The sequence below is a fragment of the Elgaria multicarinata genome, chromosome 8, assembly GCF_023053635.1.
Source record: "Elgaria multicarinata webbii isolate HBS135686 ecotype San Diego chromosome 8, rElgMul1.1.pri, whole genome shotgun sequence".
Taxonomy (NCBI): Eukaryota; Metazoa; Chordata; class Lepidosauria; order Squamata; family Anguidae; genus Elgaria; species Elgaria multicarinata.
The window spans coordinates 67,784,040-67,810,208 of record NC_086178.1 but is presented as its reverse complement, the minus strand read 5'-3'; the positions used below and the strand labels follow the sequence as shown (position 1 = coordinate 67,810,208).

The window sequence follows — 26,169 nt, the reverse complement described above, 5'->3', positions numbered from 1 at the left end:
AAGTGCTATTTTCTTGTACAGAACAGTCTTTATCCCTGTTGATTTGCATTCAGTGGTTAATTTTAAATAACATAGTTTCTCAGTCTGCTTTGATAATTATAGGCTTCTAAAGATGGCAAGATATGTAATGCACAAAGCTGATTTTATAATAAGGGGAGAGGAGTGTCAGAATGTCAGACCATACCACGTTGTTCTTCTTGCTATGCAAATAATAGCATGCAGACATACTGCTGGGTTTTTAAATTCTCTTTGCTTTAACGGGCACAATTCCATTTGAAGGAATGCATAGGAATGGGTTGTATCCAATGGTGCCCTTCCACTGGACAACACTGGGGTTTGAATGTCCCCTCTGATCCTACAGCCCTCCGTGAGTGCCCCAGATCTGCTCCTGGGGGCTGGGGGACCTTCCAAAGCAGATTTATGGGGCATGCAGAGGAGGGGAAGGGAGTCTGCTGGTGTTACATTGGGCTTAGCCCAATAATTACTAGTGTAGATCAAGTCGCCTCTCCTATACAAAAACTAGGTGATGTTTTTACGACATTGATTATGCCAAATGAACTCCAGATTCAAGGTGCACATTTTATTTCACCAATCTCTCTTTTGCTAGCCTAGACCAGCACAACCTGTAGTCCTGCAAGCTGAACATTGGCCAACAGGCACAGAAGATAGCCCACCAGAACACCCTCTATTTTCTACCTACCTGGTAAAATAAAAGCAGAGGGTTGCCAAGCATCAGGCAGGTCCCAATACATGAATGGTGAATTATAGGTTGTGCAGGCCTGCAATAAGCTGGAACTGCAAAAGTCATGAACATCCAGAAAGGCAAAAATAAACACAGATTGCTCTGTATGGAATCCTATGGTGGGTGGCCATGGCTAGTCACAAAGGACAAGTAACCTGCCAGGGTCATTCATGGGAAATTAAGATGGTGGCAGCTAGAGGCTCCCATTTCACTTTGAAGCAATCCCAGCTGCCAACAATAAATAATAATAATAATAATAATAATAATAATAATAATAATAGTTTGGTATCTTGATAGACACTAAAGAGGGAGTGTGGTGTACCACATTGACTACCAGACCCCTACAATAAAGCAACACCTTCTCGTCTGCTACCTCCCCTCTTCTGATCAGCAGTATTATGCAATCTACTTCCCAGGTCTTAGGAATATGATTCCTGCCTGGGATTCACATGACCATGTTATAAGACAGAGCCTCCTTGACTATGTGACTTCTGGCTTTTCCTAGCCCTGCGATTGCCTTCAAATAACATTGAACCACTTGTCATATCATCATATGTTCAACAGATCAGCCTTCTCTAACTTGGTGCTCCTCCAGATGTTTTGGACAACTCCCAAAATTCTGACCATTGGACAAGCTGGCTGGAGTTGATGGCAACTGACATTCAAAACATCTGGAAAGCACCATCTTGGGGAAGGATGAACTACAGGGAGTCTGCTTTTTTTTTACAATTTTAGCATAATCCTACACATGTCTATTCAGAAGTAAGTCCCACTGAGTTCAATAGGGCTTACTCCCAGGTAAGTGCGTATAGGATTGCAGAATTAATGAATGACTTGGATATTACTGTCATGACTGGGTAAAGCTCCCCTCCTTCTGATTACTTCATATTTGTGTTAGGAAGAGATTTCATATAATAGGAATTCCTAAGCCATCATTACCAAAGTCCGTGATGTCCCTGCCGCTAGATGCTTTATTCCCTCTACACCCCTCCCAGACAAAAGGGCATTGGAGAAATATCCCTGCTAGTGAGTCCTTTTTCAGTCTTTATTTCTGTAACTATTCAATCATTTCTGATTCTTTACAGCAGGTAGTAGAATGTCATCTTTACATGTTTGCTCATTCTCTCCTTTCTTCTCACTGTCGCAAAGGCTGAATAGAATTTCAGTCCTCAATTTAGGTATCAAGACCATATGTGGACTAATCAGCTTGTTTACACAGGCAAACCAAAAGTATGTTGAAGATTTCCCTCCAATTTTCTAGCATATGTTTATGAGAATCTTCTCATTATTCTGTATTTATTCATGACTCTTTTTTAAAGTGATGTTTCCCAATACATTAATGTTGATTAAAAGCATGATTCCACTATCTGTATGCAAAAACATGATAAAGTACACTATAAACCCATTACCAATTATCTTCTCTAACAAAAGTATGTGTAAACATTTTATGTATTATCTTCATTAATCACTCTTTTGAATGTCTTATCAAAATAGTTATCATTCCAGGTTGAAAGCACTGTCATACTGCAGTATTGAGAATATGGTCAAAATTATCCCAAAATTATGATACTATAAGGTCTTACGATTTCCATCACATCTCGAATCAGAGGTTCCTTAACTTCTGCATAAAGATTTATTCCATTCTGATAGCAAGATAATTCTATCTATTGAAGTGAAAGCTACATTTTGCCCAGCAGTGCACTAGCTTACATGAACAAAACCTCTTTTGGATGGAGGCATGTGGGTGTCTGATCTGATTAATTCCCTGGATGTAATTTCTTCAGAATGTCTGCAGCCAATGAAAGGAGATGACTCATGGACGGCTGCAGCTCCTCAGAAATATATTGTGCAGCTGACAGACAAACTACTTCAGCCTGACTTCTTGCCAACGGAATCCCAGTGGAGTACATGAAATGGGGCAACTGCAAATACGTTGGCTGAAGTACTCTTTGGATGATAGCTACCAAACACAGCTTCACTCGTAGGAAGCATTTAACTAGAATCCAACTGTAGTAGCCCGCTTAAAAATGCTGCTGTAGCGCTGTTGCCATTATTGTGAGATGCATTTTGTTTTTAAAGTTCCCACACCTGGCTTCCTCAGCCCTAAAGCTAAGTATGTTTTTGTTGGGCATGCTCTCCAGAATCCAGCCTCACTCCCCTAAATAACAGCAGATCTAGGTTAGACATCTAATGAAACTTCTTAGAAATAGAACGTGATGCTATGACTACATGCTTTAGTATGGAGCCCTATGCTATGTTTAAAATAAGTGGCACATGAATGTTCCCTCATAAGTAGAATTTGCCCCATCTTGTTAGGCTTATAGAAGCAATCCAGATGTGAATAGAAAGCTAAAGTTTCCATAAAGTAGATATTTAAGTATTTTTTGCTGCAGGTTTTTTGTAGACCTTCATCATTAGAAACTTATGCGAAAGGTTGTGCTCTATGTCTGATGAAAGAGACTCAAACTTGGACCCTGTCAGGCAAACTCCCTTTGCTTTCAACTAAAGTTTCTGTCTGAGCAAAGTTCTGGAAATATCAAAGTGACTTCACATAAATTTGGAAATTAAGAATCATAGCAGAGTTTGGTAAGATACAGTGCTGTTAAAAGCCACCCCAACCAATGCTCTGTGTAGTACTTCAAAATAAACATTTATTTTGAACATATTATTAAACAATGTAATTTTCAACCTGCAGTAATGTAATTGCTAAGGTGAATTGCATATTTACACTTTTAAAGAAATAGACACACAATGCATTGTGTACAGATTGTTGGGCATAATGTTCCAATATTCATCTCTGCTTTGGTAACTCTTCAAATATATTGTAAAAAATAAACAAACCCATCATTGTGATTTCATTCACTTCCCTTCTTGTGCAAGACTCCAGACTGACTAAGAAATGGAGCAAATCTCAAGTGTGTCACATTTGCATCTTCTGAATTCACTGTGTTCTTCAAACGTGTCAAATAAAACACAGTAAACCATATGGGAAGTTGTGTTTTGCTGATTATTTCTGGCTCTTGTGTAAAAGTTATTTCCTGCAGAAAGGACTATTGTGGAAGCCACAGTTTAAATTCAGTTCAGTGAGGTCTGTGCAGAACTTTCCTAGTCTCTTAGCTTGCAAATAAATAAAATTAAAGCCTCCAATGTGCTGCTTTGACCCAATTAAGAATTTGGAACTGGTTGTTCAAACAGAATGTAAATATTAGAATTTGCTTTCTATACATTCAAAAAAAGTATTGTGAACCGCCCAGGGAGCTTCGGCTATTGGGCGTTATAAAAATGCAATAAATAAATAAATAAAAATATTAAATTTTCTTTTTTTCAAAATCAGAGATGCTTTTGCAAAAAACCAAACTATCCTATGTCCAAAGAAACAAAGCCCATGTTCTTTTAACAAGTGCTTCTTTGATATCTTTGCTCTCCATGATGACTAGGCTACTTCCCCAGTGAAGTGTCTGCTCCTTTTTTATGTGTGACCCCCAAATTTCCAATAATTACAATCTTTTGAGATCTGCTCTCCAGCACAATCATGTTCAACGGGATTTACTCTCTCTTAAATGGGTTTAGGATTGCAACCTTAATCATGCAGAGAAATACAAGGGAAGGTTAAATTAGATTATTCTATTAATACAGTTTTAGGTTAAATATTGTGGTTGGATATAGACTTAGTCATACTTTGAGAAAACCGAGTGAAATCAATGGAACAAGTTATAACTAACTGTAGTCCCACTGATTTCAAAGTTTCTACTTTAAATATGGTTAAGGGTGCAATCCTATGCATGTTTAGACAGAAAAAAGTCTTACAACTTCCAGCATTCCCCAGCCAGCCATTCTTAACATGCACTTTGTAGGCAAAGTCTGGTTCCAACCCCAATGCCCCCTAACCCAATACTGAGGAGTATATCTCCTCACCTCAGAGCACTTGCTATCTAGACTTGGGCTAGACGGGCCAAAGTTTGAGAGACTGTGGTGTAGTGGTTAGGTTCAAATCCCTGCTTATCATGAGTTTTACTGGGGAACCTTGGGCCATGAACTACCTCACAACCCCTCAGTTAAAAGTGGGGAATACCGTGTATGCCGCCTTGGAGAAAACGTGTAATATAAATGTATTTCTTTTTTAAAAAAAAATACATTAGTCTCTAGTAAAAAGAAGTAGCTGCGCTAGGTTTTTAAAGTAACATATGCTTTGGGTCTCCACACCATATTCGTATTTTTGTATACAGTAGGTCTTGGGACTAGAAATCCCATCAGCCCCTGCCAGTATAGCCAATGGTGAATATTTATGGGAGTTCCAGTCCCAATAACATCTGGAAGGACACATATTCCCCATTTATAATGTATTTTTTTTAAAAAAAATACATTACGGTAGCTGTTGGAATGCACCCCCAGTATATTATAAGTAACTCTGGTTGATAAAACTTTTCTTTTTCCTAAAGCTTTTAAAACTTGATGTTGTGCAGACTTCTACTGTTACTTTCTACTGTTAGTTTTACCCTACCCTGTGCCTGCTTACCCTACTCTGTACCTGTTTGCATTCTCTTCCCCTCCTTATTGTTTTACTATGATTTTATTAGATTGTAAGCCTATGCGGCAGGGTCTTGCTATTTACTGTTTTACTCTGTACAGCACCATGTACACTGATGGTGCTATATAAATAAATAAATAAATATTATAATAATAATAATAATAATAATAATAATAATAATAATAATAATAATAATAATAATAATAAAGATCATGGTTAGCAAACGTGCCTTGAGAACCAGGCAGAATGTATTGGATATCCGGTTCACTGCATAAGGATCTACGCAAAGACAGAAATAATTCGTGTTTTACTTTTGTTTTGTTTTTACCTTTTCCCTCCTTCCTTAGGGCCACGCTTTGGAGGCTGACTCAGCAGAGTTCTCTAGCTGGCACGAATAATCAGAACCATCAACCCCGAAAGCCACAAACATGCGGCAAGACGCTCTATACGGCGGCGGCAGCGGGTGGGGGGTAGGTGGGTAAGACGCGCGTCTCTCCCTTCCCAGCCCCACTGCGACCCCTATAGAGCTCGGTCTTTAGTTTCAGTCCTTGGCTCGCCACCACGCTCCGGAAGCCTCCCTCGGTCTCCCGCCACGTGTTGTGAAGGGCGGCCCAGCTGAGGTCACAATGGCCGTGGTGGGGCAAGGCAGCGTAGGTGGTGGCCCTCTCTTGCTGAGGGCGGGAGGGAAGCAGCCCGCTAGCCGAGCCAGCTTGTTCGGCGTGGGATCGTTTTGCTCGCGGAGATTGCCGCGGTAATGGCTCCACTCCCTGTTCCTTGAGCGAATCTTTCTCTTGGGAGCTGCTTTGCAAAGCCTAACCGGGAGGGTCCCCACGTTTCCTGCGCTCTGCTCTCAGCAGCGGCAAGCGATAGCTCCGGTTTCCTTCATTCCTTCCTCCGCACCCTCCTTGTCATTGTTCTGATCTCAAGGAGTTGGATCCAGACTTAGTCGTTCTTAGAGTAGACCCATTGAAATTGAAATACTTAAGTCTATTGCTTTCAGTAGGTCTACTCCAGGAATAGGCAACCTGGTGCCCTCCAGATATTTTGGACTACAGTTCCCATAAGCCCCAGCCTGGGCTTATGGGTAAAATAAGCATGGGTAAAAATCAGGGCTTATAGGGGGGGTTGTAGTCCAAAACATTGCAGGGCACCAGGTTGCCTACCTCCTGGTCTACTGTAAGTATGACTCAGTCTGGATTGAGCCCAAGCTTTTTATTCTTGACTCACCATTTCTCATTCATTCTGTCTCTTTTGGTATATAAAATACTCTGATATTCTATATACCAAGAATGGGGAATATGTGGCCTTCCAGATGTTATTGGGACTGGAACTCCCATGAATAATCACCATTGGCTATACTGGCAGGGGCTGATGGGATTTCCAGTCCCCAGACCTACTGTATACAAAAATCCAGATATGGTGTGGAGACTCAAAGCACATGTTACCTTAAAGACCTAGCAGCAGCTACTTTTTACTCTAAAGACTAGAATAAGTGCCAAGGTTCCAATCCAGATTAGGGTACCAGCGTGGGTGGTAAGGGGGCTTTAACATCTGTCCCCTACGGTCCTGGTTTTTATGTCTTTATAGTGATGTGTGCTTTGGCTCAGAGTAACAGTGGATGCCAGTAAGGGTAACCCAAAGCTGCTGGACTCAATACCACAAGATTTGTGACAGTGATGGCCAGGAGCTTCGGTGGCTTTTTAAAAGATGAGATAAATTCATGGAAAATATGCCTAGTATTAGGTATTTGCCAGGATAGCTCAATGGAATATCCATATTCAGAGGCGGTATATGAGTACTCAGATACTCAGAGGGTAGGACTGTTGCTTGTGAGCCTCCCAGAGGCTGGCTGCTGTTGAGAACAGAATACTAGACCCTTGCTTTTGGGTTGCTTGAGAGTCTTCAGTTGTCCATGTGAATTACAAGCTCTCCTATACAACAAAAATGACGTCTTGAAAGAGTTCTGTTTGGAAAGTTTCCTCACCATAGCTGCTTCTGTGAACAGAGGGATGGTACTTCGGTAATGTATTCACATGCAGAAGCAAAAGACTTCTTAAAGGTTTTGACAAATTGAAGCGTTCGTATATTTTGAATGGTGTACCTCTTGAACAGGCTTATTAATATTAGGGTATGACTTCTATTGTGAATGTTCGCTTTCTTTCATCATAGTTTGGAAAAGCATGAAAGCGTATCGGCGACAAGTAGATGAATGCCACCCTTTGATACCAGGATACACAGGTAATAACTCATAACCGTGGCCTGAGGTTTGAGTCCATTTTGCAGCTGATAATTTGGCAAGAGTAATATATCCCGCTAAAGGGGCAGCCAAGGAATAGCTTCTACATAATCACGGTCTCACTTAGTTTTACTGTAGTTCAGTCTTCCCCAACCTGGTGCTCTCCAAATGTTTTGGACCAACTTCAATCGGCCCCATCCAGTACGGCCAATGGTCAGGAATGCTGGGAGTTGTGATCCAAGCATCTGGAGCGCACTAGTTTGGGGGTGGCTGCTGTAGCTGTTGCTTAGTATATTGGTACAGACCAGAAGTAAACAGGATTGTCGTCTTTATTAGCCTGCAAAAGCTTCCTAGTTACCATTGTATACTATGAAATGTCAAACGCATTAGCCAAGCACCCAGGGGTGCTTCCAGATGAGGCTTTTATCATGCCATTGCCTTGCTTCATTCACAGAATTTTGCAAGGTATGTGTGTGTCCAGATAACAACATCTTCCATTTACATCCCTCCTGTGTTTTTCAACCTGCTTCTTCTGTCTTTTTTTCATACTGCAGGAAATCCATTAATGAGCAAAGGAGGGAATAGCTGCACAGTGTCTCCATCCGAAGCACCCCCCGGTCTTGGCAGCTAAAACCAAGGCAACCACCCTTTATCTAAGGATCTATCCCCTTTTCTACACGTCTAAAGATCCTGCCCATTCTTTTGCCTTTCCTGTTCCTACTCTTGTCTCTTTGCTTCTAAGATCCCCTCCAATCTCCATCATTATCCACTTCTGTTTCTCTTTCCAAATGTTGCCCCTTTCAGCATGGGGGCTAGTGGGACTGTAAGCCTTTCCCTGCTGCTGATCCCCTCCCCCCCTCGTGCCTGCAGTATATATTGATAAGTAGTGATCCATTTGCTTTAATGGATCACTGTTCGGCAATATAAATGCAGGAGCAGAGACCCTAATCAGGACAGCAGCAGAAGGAAAGAGTTAGAACCCACCTACTCCCCTAACTATGGTCTCAGTCCAGATCAAGACATCTGTGCTTACTCTAGAATATATATATTTTAAAAAACCACATGTGTATGCCTTCTGCACAAGACTCCAGTTGGTGCATCTTGGGGTTCTAGTGAAAAACCCAAGTAGACCCACAACCTGAAGCCTGCACACCCCTACTCTGCGTTGTCTGAGGGAGCTGGGGACACCACCACACAGACACACTTCTTGCTCAAGGCTGGTATGGGGGAGTTATTTTTTACTGGCAGATTAGTGAGCCTCTTTTGCACTCATGGTTTTCTAGACCAGCCTTCCCCAAACTGGCACCTTCCAGATGTTGTGGACCAGAATACCTAGCATTCCTGACCATTGGCCATTCTGACTGGCCCTGATAAGAATTGTAGTTCCTCTGATTGCAGCTGTAACAGAGGTTTTAGATTGGAACCATCAATATCAAATCTCCCTTTGACCTGTTTCTTTGATAATTAAACATCATACAAAGATTCAAGAGAAAGCTCCAACACTTGGGTTCCCCCCCCCCGCCCCCGTGCTTTCCACAACTATATACGCATGTCTTCTTCACCCTTCCGTTGCTCCATTTTAAGGAGTTTTCTGCTGCTGGTACCTTTCCCCAGAGCCCTGTGAGCACAGGACCTGGACACCTAATGGCAAGCAGAAGGATTCTGCTAAATCAAGCCGAAGGGGTCCTAGAATGTAGAGTCAAAGACTGATTGGTGCTAAGAGTGGGGATTTGTACTATGGGATGGTGGGGTTCAGTAATGTGTCTACTGTGGGTGTGGGAAAGCCACAACAGGTGGATTTCGTGTTGTGAATATAAATTAATCACCAGGCAACAAATGTCAAATTGACAAACTGGGGATAGCCAGGCAAGGATGATCTGGGAAATGTCTGTCACCCGTCAGATCATCATTTTGATACATTTACTATGAACTCACACAAAGCCCATTTCGGCCAGGTACACGGATAATAAGTAGATAATAGGAATGTGACAACCCAGGGGCTACTGACCTAGGAAACTCTGGCTCAACTCAGACAACACATTTCTCAATGGTGATTTTAGAACTCCACCACTGAGAAATGTGTTTGTCTGGTGGTAAAACTCTACCCCATGGTGGAGTTTTTTTGGAAAACACTCCATGCTGAATATCCACGCTGTGCAGAGGAGAGTTCCTGCACAACCATTGTGTTGTGTGGAGGGCTCCGTGGAGTTTTCCGTTGTGTTGCGTTGACTTTTCCCACTGGCTACAGAGTTCCCTGGCAAGCGTGTCAAAAGGAGAGAGTGCCACTCTAGGAGAGCAGCCAAGATTGGGTTTTTTGCAATAATGGCTGATGGGATACCATTGGGAGCCTGGGGGAGGAGAGAGGGTGGAGGAACTGTCAATCAAACATCACGATGGATTTTGCTCAACTCCACAGTAGCTCACAGGCACACAGTGGTGGCATTAGAATATGTTGTGTGGGGAGTACCTTCTAAAAACTCAACCGTTGAGTTTTCACACTGCGTTGACTAATGTGTTGTCTGAACTGAGCCCCTGTCTAAGCAAGCCTAGACTGTCCTGTGGATGGCTTCTTAACAATGCTTATGGATTTTTTCCTGTTGTTTCTTCTAGGCTACATCCCTCTTAGATTCTACCGAATTGGAACTAGTTTTGGAAACGATTCTGTGTGGTGTGTGAATGCGTTTCGTGATGTTACTCAGAGAAAGAGTGACCAAGCGAATGAGCTGAGATGCACAGCAGCTACAGCTCCACAGCTCCCACCTCTTTGCTCCAATGAAGAGATAATAAACATACTTGATGACTATAATTACCAACGTCATCCCAATGTGCTGGGTATAGTATGCATAATTTCTAATAAATTTGGCTTTAGCTAAATCTACTCCAAAAGTTAGCACTTTAATATTGTTATCAGGCAGGGAGATTTATTCTCAAGGACAAACTAAACATGCTTCTAATCATGCATAGCAGAATTTGGGGATGGGGAGGTGGGAATTTATTTTATGTATTTATTATTATATTTATATCCCACCATTTTTCCTCCAAGGAACCGAAGGTGGCATACATAACCCTCGTCCTCATCATTTCTATCCTCACAACAATAACCCTGTGAGGTAGGTTAAGCTGAGAGCCTGTGACTGGCCCAAAGTCACCCAGTGGGTTTCCATGGCCGAGTGGGGACTAGAACCCAGACTCCCGACTCCCAGTCCAACACTTTAGCAGCTACACCACAATGAATTTTGGGGGATGAGTTTTCCCAGAAACAATATATTGTTTCTTCAGATAGAGGGTTTTTTCCTTCCCTTTTTTTTTAACACATACAGCTATGTGAGGAGTGGAATTTCAGGATGAAAATAAGTGCAGGGTAGCTTAAAGCACTCAGTTCCAGAGGGCTGCAGTCCCAGTCCAAATTGGGGCTGCACATACTTTAAATTAAATAAACCAATTATACATTGCTCTTTTATGCATAATTAGAAGAATACTTAGTTTGGCCCTAAGCTTCTGCTTTGCCCTTTCCAGCGTGCAGGATCCGTGCTATTTTGTTGTTGCAGAGTTGTTGAGGTGGATCATATCAAGGGCTGATGGGAGTCTTTGGGAGTCGGTTACTCCACTCTAAATAGCCTCTTGCACAGGACATCCTTAGATTCACTGCTGTATGAATATTTAAGGCCAGGTGCAATGACCTTGTTTGCTCATAACCATAAGCCAGGAATTTTGGTTTATTAAACCACAATCTAAATGAGTAGCACACTTGTGCATGCAGCCTGTTTGAGCAGGTAAACAAACTAAGCAGGCATAGCAGCCCAGACAAGCCAGTTTTTGTAAGCTGCCAATAAACTCTGGTTTAATGCTGGGTTATGATCCTGGCTTGTTTGGACACAATAAACCAATCTTCTCATCTGGGTGCCCTCCAGTTATTTCACACTACAACTCTTGTCAGTCCCAGCCAGTATGCCCAATAGTCAGGGAAGATGGGATTTGTAGCCCAAAACATCTGAAAGGTGTGAGATTAGGGAAAGCTGCAAAAGTCTATGAACTTGAGTTTGGACATTACCTTAAGTCAGGGGTCACCAATACATCACTCGCAGGTACCATTGTGCCCGTTGGACCTCCAAGACTCCCCATGAAGCTTTTCACTCCATGCCCCCCTCGAAAAATTATTTTTAATTAAAAAATGTGAAAAATGTTAGAATTCCAGGTTCTTCTCCCTGTTCCTGAATCTGCTGCTGATCAGTGTTTGGGCAGGCAGGAAGAGAATCATAGAATAGTGGAAGGGGCCTATAAGGTCATCAAGTCCAACCCCCTGCTCAATGCAGGAATCCACCTTAAAAGCATACCTGACAGATGGTTGTCCAGCTGCCTCTTGAATGTCCCTAGGTCATTGGTTCCATTGTCGTACTGCTCTAACAGTCAAGAAGTTTTTCCTGATGTCCAGCCGGAATCTGGCTTCCTTTAACTTGAGCCTATTATTCCATGTCCTGCACTCTGGGATGATTGAGAAGAGATCCTAGCCCTCCTCTGTGTGACAACCTTTTAAGTATTTGAAGAGTGCTATCATGTCTCCCCTCAATCTTCTCTTCTCCAGGCTAAACATGCCCAGTTCTTTCGGTCTCCCCTCATAAGGTTTTGCTTCCAGACCCCCTCCTTGTTGCCCTCCTCTGAACACACTCCAGAAGGAAAGAGTTGCTTCCTGCTCCTCCCCAATCTTCTTCTGTCCACACAGACCTTTCTCCTTTGTTCTTTCTCTTTCTCTGCCTCCACTCCCAGGCTCTCGCCTTGCTATTTCTCTCTCCTCTACCACTTTGCCTTGCTCTTGCTTCCTCACTCCCAACCTCTAGCCTTGCCATTTCTCTCTCTCCCCCACCTTGTTTACCTTGCTGTTCCCCTCCCAGTCCCTAACCTTGCTCTTTCTCTCCCTCTCATTCCATTTATCTAACTATTTCTTGCTCACACACATACACAGGGCACCTTCCCAGGTGGGAGGCTCTGATGGCAGAGGAAGAAGGTTGGGAATGGTGTGGTGAGCCTGGGCTCAAGGTAGGAAAATCTATATTAGATCAGGGCATGTCCTACTTATGGCATATGACACGCCAAGGTGCTATGTAGCTTTAGACCACCATCCCAAGAGGTTCCATACTTATATCTCCTGACAACTTTTTTGCCTGGCTCCCTAAATTCCCTGCCTCCTTTCCAATAGGTCATAAGGCAAACACGTTTGAACGTTTGGCTTTTGGGCTTAGGACACATTCCCATCTTCATTCATGCTGAGCAGTGTTTTGTTTTGTGAGTGGCTTTAGTGGGTTGAGTTCCATTTGCTGTGAGCCATTGTGGCAGAAATGGCTGTGAATGTTTCCTTTCTTGTAAGAAAATGTGGAAACTTGAGGCAGCTTTGATTTTCTTTGGAAGTACAGCATTGACCTTTGTTCCTGCGCTCTCAGGTGCAGGCACCAAATTCTAGTAGCAAAAGCGGTTTTGCTTTGTCATAGCAGAAATTCACAGCAGCATCCCGCCTGAACGCTGCATGGGAAGGCACAGGAGATATTACGTCTGTTTTGATGAATTGTAGTGCTTAAGGGGGTAATGACAGTTCCTTCTTTGGGAGAAGTACTAGGAGCTTTTCTCAGGTCTTTTGTAAAAAAAAATTTTTTAAAAAAAGAAATCCATCTCTGAGACTAGCGGCTCTAAGCCATGACAAAGGGCTCTAATAGCTTTGCTATTACAGACAAGGAGCAACAGAAATTGCTTTCTGTTTGCGATTTTATCTATAGCTACATGGACCTGCTCCATGACCTCAAAAAACTCAGTTAGAGGAACAGAAAAGAAACAATGTGTGTTCAGAGTTAATTTTCCAAGAGAGAGGTTTCTGACCAGCGGAGGCTGGTGGCTCCGATGTCAGTGGAGAAGTGAATCCACTCTGGGTTTCAGTCAGAACTCTAAAGGAGCTATCTAAGGTATGGAGCCTGGATAGCTCCTTTAGAGCTCCGACTGGAACCTGGAACGGATTTGCTGCCTCACTGACATTGCAACCACCAGCCTCCAATATTTCCGACTTATTACGTGTACATTATTATTTTTTCAAGTGGGACCTGAAACAAAATGGTGCAGTGTGGAGAATGATCCTGTTTTGCATCCTCCATTGCCCCTCCGATCCGGTTTTCCATTCCAGCTCCCAACAGCCAGTCCGTATTCTGTGGCCACTGAGCATGTTCAGTCTACATTGGGCTGGTTTTGCAGGTTCTCCCCTCGCAGAGTGGTAGAGTAGTGGTGGTTCTAAATACCTTTCCTATTTTCTACAAACCTTAGGGTTCCCCCATGCTTATTCCCCTCTAGTGTGTAGATGGTACAGTTTGGGGTGGCTCTGCAAGACCAGGACTTGAGGAACTGTGATTGCTATTATCTCTCTCTCTCTCTCTGTATGACTCTCTAGCAAATTTACCCTAATGTTGGCTGTAATCATACTCATGGTTTTAGTGAATACAGGTAGGAGTACAGAATATGCTTCAAATGCTGAAGCGCTACCAATCCTTGAGGTTTTTTAAATGCTACAAGCAGAGAGCTAATGTATTTACTATTGAATTACTTAAGACTTCTAGCTTTGGACCTATGATATGACCTTGTAGGTTGTCTTCTCTCCGGATATTAGATCCTTGAACTAGACCTATGGGCTGTATGGAACTCTCTCTGACTGAAGGGAACTGTACTCATCTGTCTCTCTCTTCTTTCTAAAATTGTATTTTCTTCTTGCTCCTTCCTTTCCCTTGAAACTGTAGTGTTTTTAAAGAGCACCTTTAGTGAATATTCCATTCTTCCTCCAGTTAATGTTCAACAGTATCTGGTTGATGGTGTAATATCCACTGTAACATTCCCACAGGGCTGGATTAGGACCTCAGGCAGGCTTGGTTTGGGCCACAGGCCTACGATTCAGCACCCTCGTCCTGTGCCCAGCACTCCACATGTCACTTTTGGCAAACTCCACAGTATTGTAGCCTTTAAAAATACATGATTAAATAAACCAAGGGGCGTTCCCTGACAGCTAATTGAGGTCCAAAGAAAAAGAGTGTAAGCATCTAGGCAATTTACTTTCACATTAGTGAAGGTTTGCGGAAATGCTAGGGAACAAAGCCAAGCGTGGTGCAAACTTCCCTTCCTGAGTTTAAACTATTGTTAGTCTGATGAGTCCAATTTATATCATTTTCTTCCCTCCCTATACAGCTGCTGTTAGCCTTAGTAAGTACTGAAATAATGCCCATTGGATCCTTTTGCAGGGCCTGTGGAAACAAAAAGAAGTCTACTTGAGCCACCCATTCCAGGCTGGACTGGCTTTGTGCCCAGGTCCAAGGTCACAGAGTATGGCCATGGAGTACGCTACCATGTGATGGCAGAAAACTGCTATCAAGATTTTAAGGACTCCTTGGATAGAGCCAAGCATGAGCCTGCTGCCAAAGAACCAATGTACGTGGCCATAAAGATCTCTGACAGAAGTGTGCTGCCTCTGACAAATCATTTTGACATGATGTTACAGGATGCTATATCCATAGATGTTCAGATGTTGTAATTTCTTGGTTGTTTACACCGTTTTCTCATACCTTGGTCGTCTTGCATGAGTATTTATTAACATGGTGGGAAGAGAGAGGAAAACCTGGAAAGCCCTCATTAATTTTTTTTAAAATTGCTTTAGATCAGTGGTGGGCAAGCCGTGGGCAACATGTGGTCCACCTCAACCCCCCCCCCCCAACACACACCGCAGTTGCTGTCATGACTGCTGGGAAAGGGAGCACGCAGGAAGAGTAATCCCTCTGTGCCCTTTATCCCTGCAGAATCAAGACCCACGCCAGCCTGCCAAACAGCTTTTTGGCAGGTTGGCAGAAGCCTCTGGGACGGCTCTCTTTCCCAGTAGAATTGGGCTGGCGAGAGCCCAATTCTGCAGGGAAAGTGGGCTTATGGGGATAGTCTTATATATATAAATTTTAGATTGAATAGGCAGCTTTTTGGGGCTGTGGGTATATTTGGCAATATGCAAAACAAAATGGCTGCCATGGGAGGTGTGGCAAAGGAGAAGAAATCTGCCCAAAAGACTGTGTACAAGGCAGAGGTGGGCTCTGAGCTGCAGCAACACACTGAACAACTCCTTTGAGCCCACAGTTTTCAGCACCAACAGAAACGTATTTTAGAGCAATCACAGTTGCCAACAAGAAAATGAGTTAATATAAAAAGGAAATGGAAGGGATAGGACATGTTGATTGGTGCCAGTAATGGTGTCCTGGGGCGCATTGGGGCCCATGGGAAACACGTTGCCTACTCCTGGCTTAGATAATGCTTTGTTATGTCTTTCCGAAACTTTTCAGGTTTTTCTAAACTTTATTGCATTCTTCATAGTGGGTGCTTGAGAGGAGGTGAAATTAAGGTTGGCACTATTTTTCCTAAGAAAGCCATGCAAGAGCATTGATAGCCAGGGTTCTACAAATACAGATGTCAGGTCACCAGCAGTGACCATAAACTGAATTCTGTCATGCAGCAGGAAAAGCCTCTAGTTATAATCCACCATGAGATTAATGTTTGTTTTTAAAAACCACTGGCAATGCAGGGTGGCAGAGAGTAGCTCTGTCAAAATGGTGCCAGGCTGAGTCTTGTGTCAGGGAGCTACATTTGTAGCAAAGGTTGGAGGGTTGAGGATGTTTCAAATACATGCCCATATTAGCTGTTTCTACACGAGTCATTTATTGTGCTCTCGTGAGTGTTCACTCATGGAAGTTCGCAGGTCCTTTTCACAACGTTGTCAACCTCCGGTGCCTCTCCCATCATTTTTAAGCTTTATTCTGCCATTTTATAAATCGCTGAAAATGCAGTAATAAATATAAACTGCCATAAAAGAGGTAGTGTACTTCTGGAATCGCGTGATATCATAGTGCCATCGGCTGTATAAATGAAACATGGAACTTGATCCAATGGAAACAAAAAAAAAGGGAGGAAGCGCATGTATTGTGCTGCTCGTAATCCTGCAAAGACTCTGGAAAACGAAGCCCCAGAGTGTGTGGGGTTTGCTTCAATGTAAAGAAGCCCATTGACCACTGCTCCTCCTCAGTAAAACATCTTTGCAAGACAATGAATACAAAAGGAATGTGTTCGTTTCCCCCCTCTGGAATAGGAAACAAGAAAGCCAAACCTCACTGGGTACCAAGTCCAAAAATGTGTGGTCCTTTGCTCTTAGCATTATAAAAATCCAGATATTCCACAGCTCACCACCACCAACTCCCCCCATCCAAAGCATGGGTGATACAATGGATGGGAAAACTGTAACTGTTTCACTTACGTCTGTCACACAGCTATTAAAGGCAGACTCTAAGGAGAAAAGATAGCAATCTTAGATGGAATCGGTCTTCCCCCAGCCTCCGCCCACCCCAAAATTTAATTTCAACAATTTGGTGAAGAAAACTGAGCAGGAAGAATATGACAAGACTCTCAAATTGACTTCTGCTATAACCAAACTTCGCAAAGAATGTTGATAGTCACAAAGACTAGAAAATTGCAAATGCTAAAACACTAATGCTATTCTGTTTTTAGGAAAGACGTACATGTAACCAAACCCAAAGAATTACGGCCACACCAGAGATTCTACAGACCTGAAGGGATGCTGCCTAAGTATACCGGCCATATTCCACGTAAGGGTTCAGGATTTTATTCTTTGAAACTGACTGTTTACTATGGGCCTCTTCACAGGATTATGCTCACCTGTCTCAACAATAGGTTGGGATAAAAATGGTATTTGCATGTGCATTCCTTTGTGCACAGGCCCATTGAAAGGTTGCATTAATTGAAAGGTGTGTCAGGAAGTCTACCACTTCTATGCTATTGCTTCTCTTGACTTTCTGCTGATTTTGATCTGCTTGATTGTACTGTTTTATTGACGTGAACCACCCACCCTCAACTTGCAAATACTTCACATATATATCTAAATGCATGTCACTGAGATGTTATGGTTATATCAAATATTAGGCAGGCAGGTGTGATCACACTGTCCTGTGAGTCAACTTGAAGGTGTGAACAGCTCCTACATGTATACTTACCTAATTATTTGAATTATCTTGGGCAGCGGCAGGTAACCTGTGTCCCATGGCCTAATCTCAGAAGCTCTCTGGAAACGATCAGTTCAGACCTCCAGCAAGAGTGATATGTCCCTCTCCTAGCAGCTTGAGGAAAGGGGTGGCAGAAAGAGAGAGAGAGAGAGAGAGAAGAGGGTGACAGAGAGAAAAAGAGTGAAGAGTGACAGAGAGAGAGAGAGAGAGAGAGAAAGATAAGGGGGAGACAGAGAAAGAGAAAGAGACAGGGTCACAGAGAGACAGACAGAGAAGGGTGTAGCCTTGCCCATGTTTGGCTCTGGTCCTGCTCACCATTGGATTTGTTTCTGTCCATCCCTGAGAGAATGTGCCCTTAACAGAAAAAAATATTCCCTACCCTTGATCCTAGGGTATTTACTTATTCAGTTCTTGTGTAGCCTTGAGTCATGTAAGCATTTTAACATACATGTTTAAAAGAATAAACATGCCCCATTGCACTACTTCTAAACCTCATGAAACCTGCAGTAACATAAATGCAGAATTTAGCAATGTATATTTCCCATTTTATATAAAGTCGTCTCCCAATTTATATAAATGTTCCCAATTTATACAAATCAGGGAGAAGGGCCAAGGGAATCCCTACCATATTCCCACTTCTCCCCGGTTTATCATGGCAAATAAATCTGAGCCTTTGACTGCTAAGAAAATGTTGTTTGTCCTCAAGTGGTTCCAGCAGAATCTCAGGCTACAACATTAATTTAAAGAATTCACAGTTAGTTAGGAAAAAGAAGAGAACAAAAGAGAAAAGAAAGTAGGGAGAATATTGATGATATAGCATGGCAGACACAGAATACAAAACATCTATCTGGAAAAACCTAAATTGGGTTGAAAGCCTTCTCAACGGTTTTTGTTGGCTGTTTGAATTTATATCCCACAGCTTCAGCATCCCCAAATGCTCTCAGGCAGGTTCACAATGAAAATGATAAACGATATAATAGCCACGTAAAATCAATAAAATGGCAACATAAAACTGCAGGTAAAATGTATTTTACAGTGGCTTAAAGAAGTTGGTTTTTTAAAAAGATTCATCAAAATATTGAAAAAGGGGTTATGTGAACTGACATACTTTAAACTATTGAGCAGAAAAATACCTACAATACAAATGATCTAAAATCCTATTTGCATTTTTATAGATTGAAATTTTTATACTTAGCAATATAGTATGCCTGTATATCTCTATTGCAATTTCAATCATATTTATTTTATTTATTTATTTGTGAACTGCCCAGAGAGCTTCGGCTATTGGGCGGTATAGAAATGTAATAAATAAATAAATAAATAAATAGTACAGGGCTGTTTAAAAATGATGACGAAATTCATCTGTCATCATAAACACCCGTGGTAGGATTAAAAAAACATTGCAACAAGCCCCTGAATTAGGGAATAATGGCAATTTCAAATTTGGAAAGTAGTGAAGAATCATCAGCAATTCAGTACTAGGGATCCTGTACTCAGCCTTACTGAACCTGATGCCCTCTAGATGTTTTGGACCAACTACCATCAGACCCAGCCAGCCTGGCCAATGGTCAGGAATGCTGGAATAGTCCCAAATCTGGACAGCACCAGGTTGAGGTAGGCTGCTGTACCCACCAGTGGAAGCTGGTGGCTCCAATTTTGGTGGGGCTGTGGTTCCATTCTGGGTTTCATTTATAAGCAGCCAGAACTCTAAAGTTGCTATTCAATGTGCTGAACCCTGGCTCTGAAATAGGTTCATCATTTTGGATAGCTCTTTTAGAGTTCTGGCTGGTTCTGACGGAAACCCAGAATGGATTCACAGCCCCACCGAAATCAGAGCCACCAGCCTCCTCTGTATTACACAAGTATTTGAGCCACTGCAGAATACTTAGAAGCTGCAGTGACAATAGCATGATGTCCCATCTGCACAGTATAGATGAAGGTGATAGAGGGTTGTTTCGGGTGGGGGGGCATCAGCTGTTTGATACCATTAAATAGAGACTAGCCAGATGTGCACTCCTATGCACATCTAGAACCCGGAATGGATTCACAACCCCAGTGAGATCAGAGTCACCCGCCTCCACTGGCTGTACCTTTAACTGTTGAGGAGATGGAGAACTTTCAACAGCTCAATGTTCCAGAAGCCTACATAATTGTAGGCTGCATCATACAGCAATTAAAGCTAGAGAAGTCATTTTGCTCTGGTCCAAATTTGCTGGTGTGAAGCCCCTCAGACTGCACAGGCGGAATCCTTTCAAAGCAGCAAAAAGCTCAGCGACCAGATGTTTGGTTGGGGTGGTTGGGAAGAAGAGAGAGATAATCCCGCTCCTGCTCCCCTCCCAAACAGCCAGTCAGCAGAATCTTAGCCTTTTGGAAAGGGCTTTCCATGCACAGCCCCAACAGTGGGATTGGAGGCAGCAGCCACATGAACACAACATCTGCATGTTTTTCATGCCCACTTCCCTATCTGGCTGAGAACAGATATGAGTGGAAACTGCCTTCTGCGCAGGTTATACCCTGAAGGCGCAACGAAGGCTCTTTGTTGGTTTGGCTGCAGCAGACTGACGCAGGTAGCCCTCTGGAAGTTCAGAGTTCGGCCATCCCTGAGATTTATTTATTTTTATTTAAGGATTTTTATGTCGCCATTCAGCCAAAAAAGGCTCTCATGGTGGCTTACAAAAGTATTTCTTGACAGTCCCTGCCCACAGGCTTACAATCTAAAAGACATGACACAAAAGGAAAAGGGATTGGGAGGGAGGAGGAGGAGGGGGAAAAGGAAAGCAAATTCAGGCACTACAATCTTAGTTGGAAAGTTCAGCAGTTACAGGTGACAGCAGGAGGGAAGGGGCTCTCAGCTGGAGCTGGACCCAGGCTCTGAGATCAGGGGTTCAGCACTGGAACAAATTGTATATCACAGGTGGAGAACCATTTTCAGCCTGAGGAATGAATTGGTCTGGTGATGGAATGTCGGGAGATGCATGCAGCAGTGGGAGGGACCGTTGCTGACATGTGGCTCCATATTTTCTCACTCACATGCACACACACAAATACCATTCCTGCATATTGCATACATTCTCTCTCTGATTGGGTTCACACAACACGCTAACCCACACTCATTGGCTGAGTGCGGGTTGTTTGCTGAACCATGAGTTAACATGTTGTCTGAACCCAGGACATTTTCCTTAAGGTGACTTGTTAATCATGCAGTGTGGCTTATTTTTCTCAAACAAGCCACCTTTAGAACCCATGGTTTGTTGGTGGGTTGTTCAGGGTGGTTAACAAGCCACACTGCATGGTTAATAAGCCACCCTGAAGAAAATGTCCTGGGTTCAGACAACATGCTAACCCATGTTTCACCAAACAACCTGTTAGGAGTCTGATGTATTGCACTCCCTCAGCGCATGCACAGAGTGCAAGCACACGTCAGCAGAGACAGAGGTCACTGGCAGCAGGCAGATGTTCACGAAGTGAAGGAATACTCAGACACAGCGTTTTGGACTACTAATCTAAGTTTACTTTACAAATATTTACATAGAGCATAACATAGTTGAGGAACTTTACACAATAGCTCTTCACACAAACTCTCCACACTCTTCAATCACATGTCACATATTAATAGCTTTGTGAGCCAATCATAGTGTCCACATGCAATATTATTTATTTATTTATTTATTTATTTAATTACATTTATATACCGCCCCACAGCCGAAGCTCTCTGGGCGGTTTACAACAATTAAAAATAGTAAACATTAAAAGTATACAAAAACTTTAAAAACATAACAACATAAAAACAACAGTATCCATTTAAAAACAACAATTCTGGGGTCCATTAAAAACAAACTTAACGTTGTTAAATGCTGTTAAAATGCCTGGGAGAAGAGAAAGGTCTTGACCTGGCGCCGAAAAGATAACAACGTTGGCGCCAGGCGAGCCTCATCGGGAAGATCATTCTACAGTCGGGGGGCAACCACTGAGAAGGCCCTCCCCCTTGTTGCCATCCTCCGAGCTTCCCTCGGAGTAGGCACTCGGAGGAGGACCTTAGATGTTGAGCGCAGTGTACGGATAGGTTCATGTCGGGAGAGGCGTTCCATCAGGTATTGTGGTCCCAAGCCATGTAGGGCTTTATAGGTTAAGACAGCACCTTGAATTGGGCTTGGAAACATATAGGCAGCCAATGCAAGCGGGCCAGAATCGGTGTTATATGCTCAAACCTCCCTGTTCCAGCTATCAATCTGGCTGCCACATTTTGCACAAGCTGCAGCTTCCGGACCGTCTTCAAAGGCTGCCCCATGTAGAGGGCATTGCAGTAATCTAATTTGGAAGTTACCAAGGTATGGACAACTGAAGCTAGGTTATCCCTGTCCAGATAGGGGCGTAGCTGGGCCACCAACCAGATATGAACACTGGATTGCATCACCAGGCTTGTGTTGCTATGCCTCAAGGAAAAAACACATGGGAAAACGGCCTTGGTCAGAGAGCCATCCAGCTGCACATCCTGGCCACTCTCAAAGACCTTGAGATGGCTATCTCAGAGGTTGTTACTTTTGTTCTTCAGTTCCAGAAAAACTTCCACTTAGATATGAACACTTTCAAATCAAATACCTGACACAACCCACATTGCAATAACATCCCACACTCTACCACTGAGTGTGCGTTAGTGTGTTATGCGGACCCAGCCTCCCTCCCTCTCTCTCTCACACACATACAGAGTTCCCAGCCCCACCTACTCAGCTGATCCATGCAAATCATTATGCTGGGGGCACAAGGGGGATTTCCCCTGCCCCTGTGCTAAGAGAGGAGAGTCTCCCATGGCTTTGAGCATTAACATAAACATTTGCCTCTTGCAGATGAACGTTCTGGCATTGGAAAGACCTTTGGGAATGTGTGCAGAAGCTGTTCTGTATGTAACCACACTGACATGACCTATGGTGCTTATCTTGCTAAGAAACGTAAGACTGAAAAGCTTCAAGAGCAGATCCAGGAAGACAAAAGAGCTTTAATCACGTAATGTTTTGAACTTTGGCAGTACACAAATAAAAACATACAATAATGGCTGAGATGAGCCTGCCTAAATTGTAGAGGGCTTGTAAGTATTTCAAATATGCTGACGTTTTCACTTGCAAAGGAGTGTAATGGTGGATGGTGAGAACCATAACGTTCTTTATGGGATGTGAATTCCTCTGGACCAAAGGAGGGGGGCAGGAGGAAGTGATTGCACTGACATTTTCAGGGGAGGGAAAAGGTGCAGAGATATGTTCAGAAAATTCAGCTTCCCTTGTCCTGAAGAAAGTATAAACATGTAATGTTGAATGTTCAGATGGAATTGCAAGTGTCAGAATGACAATTCTCAAAGTGGAAGCCTCAGTCATTTTCAAAGGGGTTTAGTCAAAACTGGAATAAACAATAATACAAGTGTGTGTGTGTGTGTATTTATGTTTATGTGTGTTGCAATGAAAACATTCCATGAAACAGATCTACACCAAGCAGGATATAACACTTTGAAAACAGTTTGAAAATGGTATATGGAACGTGTCCTGGGCCCAAACAGTTGTCAAAACTGTAATAAAGCAGTAGTGTAGATCCTGCCTGGGTTTCTTGAGGACTACCTCAGAGATAGCGCAGAATGATATTGCCACAATCCAGACAACTTCTCAGTGAATTCTACGTACCCAGTTGACTTTATTTTCTTTTTCTTTTTTTAACAACAGTCCTCTGGGCTGACTGAAAACGTATGTTTAATGGTCCACTTCTAAAAGCCATTTGTGTTATACAGTATGGGCCAGGGAAAGCTGCTGTGGAAATGAGCGAATGACTTGCTAAGTGCAAGCACACTGAAAGCTGCATTCAGATTTGTCTCCATTGTACAATATTTTGGCTAATTCTTTTGTACAGTGAAATGTATTGATATCCAGTAAGGCCTGAGGGGTAAAAAGCAATCCTGTAGGAGAAAATGGAATAAGCCAGGTGGAGTCCACAATTCAAATTTACAAGAAAACTACTACAGCCCAGCATAATAATAAATTCTGGCAGATTATGATTCTAAACTACCACACAATCACACTTTTCCTGCTGTAACCGATGGTGACATGATGTTGTTGATAGCAAAAGCTGCATTTTGAAGTCGGAAATGTATTCAATAAGCTACACCACCTTTTCAAATCAAATGTCTCTTAATTGATACGATGCTGATAACACCTTGACTGTTTTCTCCTTTAATGTTCAAATCAAAAACTTTGCTGTGAATAGCATAATATTAAAGTAAAGTGGGGAGGAAAAACCAATCAAACTTGTACATATTTTGAACATGTTTTGTTGCAAATAGCATTCTAATACATATGACTGATTATACGGCAAGAAGCCTAATTTATATATCACAAGCAGTGGGTCTCTTGTCACTGACATAGTCGAAGAATTTGACACCTTTACAAGAGAACAATATCTGTCAATCGAAATATGTACCAATTAGGCCTCCGTGCGTCTCTGAAATGAATGATTCAGGAACATGCTGTATTTACAAATAATATGTGGTTTATAGCCACTTGCATTTTCAAACAACAAATCTTTTTATGTTGCTATTTAAAAAATAATAATTAAGCATTTGGAGAGGTCACAAAAATATCTCCATTAGCACTGAAAGCCAGGAAAATGGACAGTAATTTGGTGTTCATTTAACTTTGCATTTGATGTGATAGCTTTGTAAAGTGTTTGTTTAAACACTACTCAGGCAAGTGATTGCTGCTCCACTTCATTATTAAAAGAGGATGTTTGGGAACCCATAGTTAACTCTGAATATATTGACGTGAGCAATCGCACCAGAAGGGCTTAAAATGTGGGGTGGGAAGAGGTTATTTTCTAGGGGAAATTTGAAAATGGGGAGAAGATGAGAGCGTGGCTTCTTGACCCCACTCTGTTTCCAGTACCTATGCACAAGAACAGCTTGCAAAATTAAGAGTCCAAGAGTGGGGAAACCTCCCTCCCCCTCATCCATCAAGGGCTGCATTCCTTTGGGAGTTGCATGCCAGTGGTGGGAGTTAAATGCTGGGTGGGCGGAGCTGGAGCCAAAGGTGGGTGGAGCCAGAAATAAAGTGAGTAGGAGGAGGTCTGCATAGACCAGGCTGAGTTCTAGGTAGGCCCTGGGTCCTACTTTACAGAGGTCAGTCCTCTATTTGAAGGCACCCTTTTAGAAGGGCAGACCAGACCAAGTCCACTTTAAAGATAAAGAACGTTAAGACACAAGTGCCAGTGTAGCGTAGTGGCTGAAGTGTCAGAATGGGAGTCAGGAGATCCAGATTCTAGTCCCCACTCAGCCATGGAAGCTCACTGGGTGACTTTGGGCCAGTCACAGACTCTCAGCCCATTCCACCTCTCAGGGTGGTTGTTGTGAGGATAAAATGAAGAGGAGGAGGAGGATGGTTATGTATGCCGCCTTGGGTTCCTTAGAAGAAAAAAGGCAGGATATAAATGTAATAATAAAAATAAAGAGTGAGCACCTGGAAAACAGACTGAGCAGGCACAAGGGTCACACTCTCCCCCACTATGGTGAGGGGTGTTGCATTTCTATTTAAATTATAGTAATTATTTCTAAATTTAAATCTGCATGTAAATTAGCCTATGAAAATTTTATGAAAATTTGTATCCTCTTTTGTCCTCTTACTTTGGCAAAGTGTAAGTAGCCATCCTAGGACTACATGAAACTAAGCCAAGGTCCACTTGTGCTCCTCAGGCTGTAGGTTTTCCACCCCTGTTACAGACTTTGCGGAAGCTACTACACCAGGAGGTGCAAATGAGGCTGGATGTCCACATAAGATTTTCATTCTTTTCTTTTCTGGCAAGTCTTGCGAGTCCTTAATGACAAACAAGAATTTAGCCTATCCAGGCCAGAAAAAGGCACAGAACGAAACAACAACAACATTGCCTGTTGAATTTTACATGGATGGTAAAGGCTTAAGAACCCAATCAAGAAAAAAGCTGGCTACCCTAATTTCTTACTACATGTTGGAAGGGGGGGGGTGTCTGAAAGTTTCAGTGTTAGTGAGTAGACAAATGTAATATTTGCGTATGTCTAAATGAGTTAAGGACAAAAATAATATCACTCTTTCCTTAGGAGAAATAAATAAAAATATTCTGAGTGTATGTAATAGAATGTTTATGTACTGCAGTAAAGAATAAGTAACTAGTCTAGATTTCAGTTTGCTTTGTGTTGCCTTGATTGTTTCTTTATATAGCATGATATATGAGAAGTTTGGTTACTACTCTCTAATAATTTTTGCAATACAGCATGTGATACAGATTTCTCAGAAGCTGAAATCTCACATTTTCTGTTGTGCCCTCAATATTGAGTAATTAATGTATACATTTCTTCTTATTTCTATAGGTTTGATCAATCCATACTTTAATCCTTATCTTGGGGGGGGGGGTGATCCCAGACTTACCTGCTTCTGGGATCATCCCAGGGTATCCAAATGGAAGCATGACATCCCCGATGGGAGGAGTGACATTGCACTAGTCTTGTCCGCCATTTGTTTTAAAGGCAAAGGAGCCGGAGCTCACTTGCATTCCAGCAAAAGGTAAGTTTTTTAAAAAAGCCCGAGCCTGC

At 42.5% G+C, this 26,169-nt stretch overlaps 1 protein-coding gene across 1 annotated transcript; it reads left to right on the top strand.

Annotated features, from left to right (window-relative positions):
* Window positions 1-7,450: 7,450 nt before the first annotated feature.
* On the top strand, window positions 7,451-22,581 carry SPMIP5 (sperm microtubule inner protein 5). Its single transcript, XM_063133257.1, has 5 exons — window positions 7,451-7,508; window positions 10,117-10,338; window positions 14,769-14,955; window positions 17,065-17,162; window positions 22,421-22,581. The coding sequence occupies exons 1-5, from the start codon at window positions 7,451-7,453 to the stop codon at window positions 22,579-22,581; spliced, it is 726 nt and encodes a 241-aa protein (XP_062989327.1).
* Window positions 22,582-26,169: the final 3,588 nt, after the last annotated feature.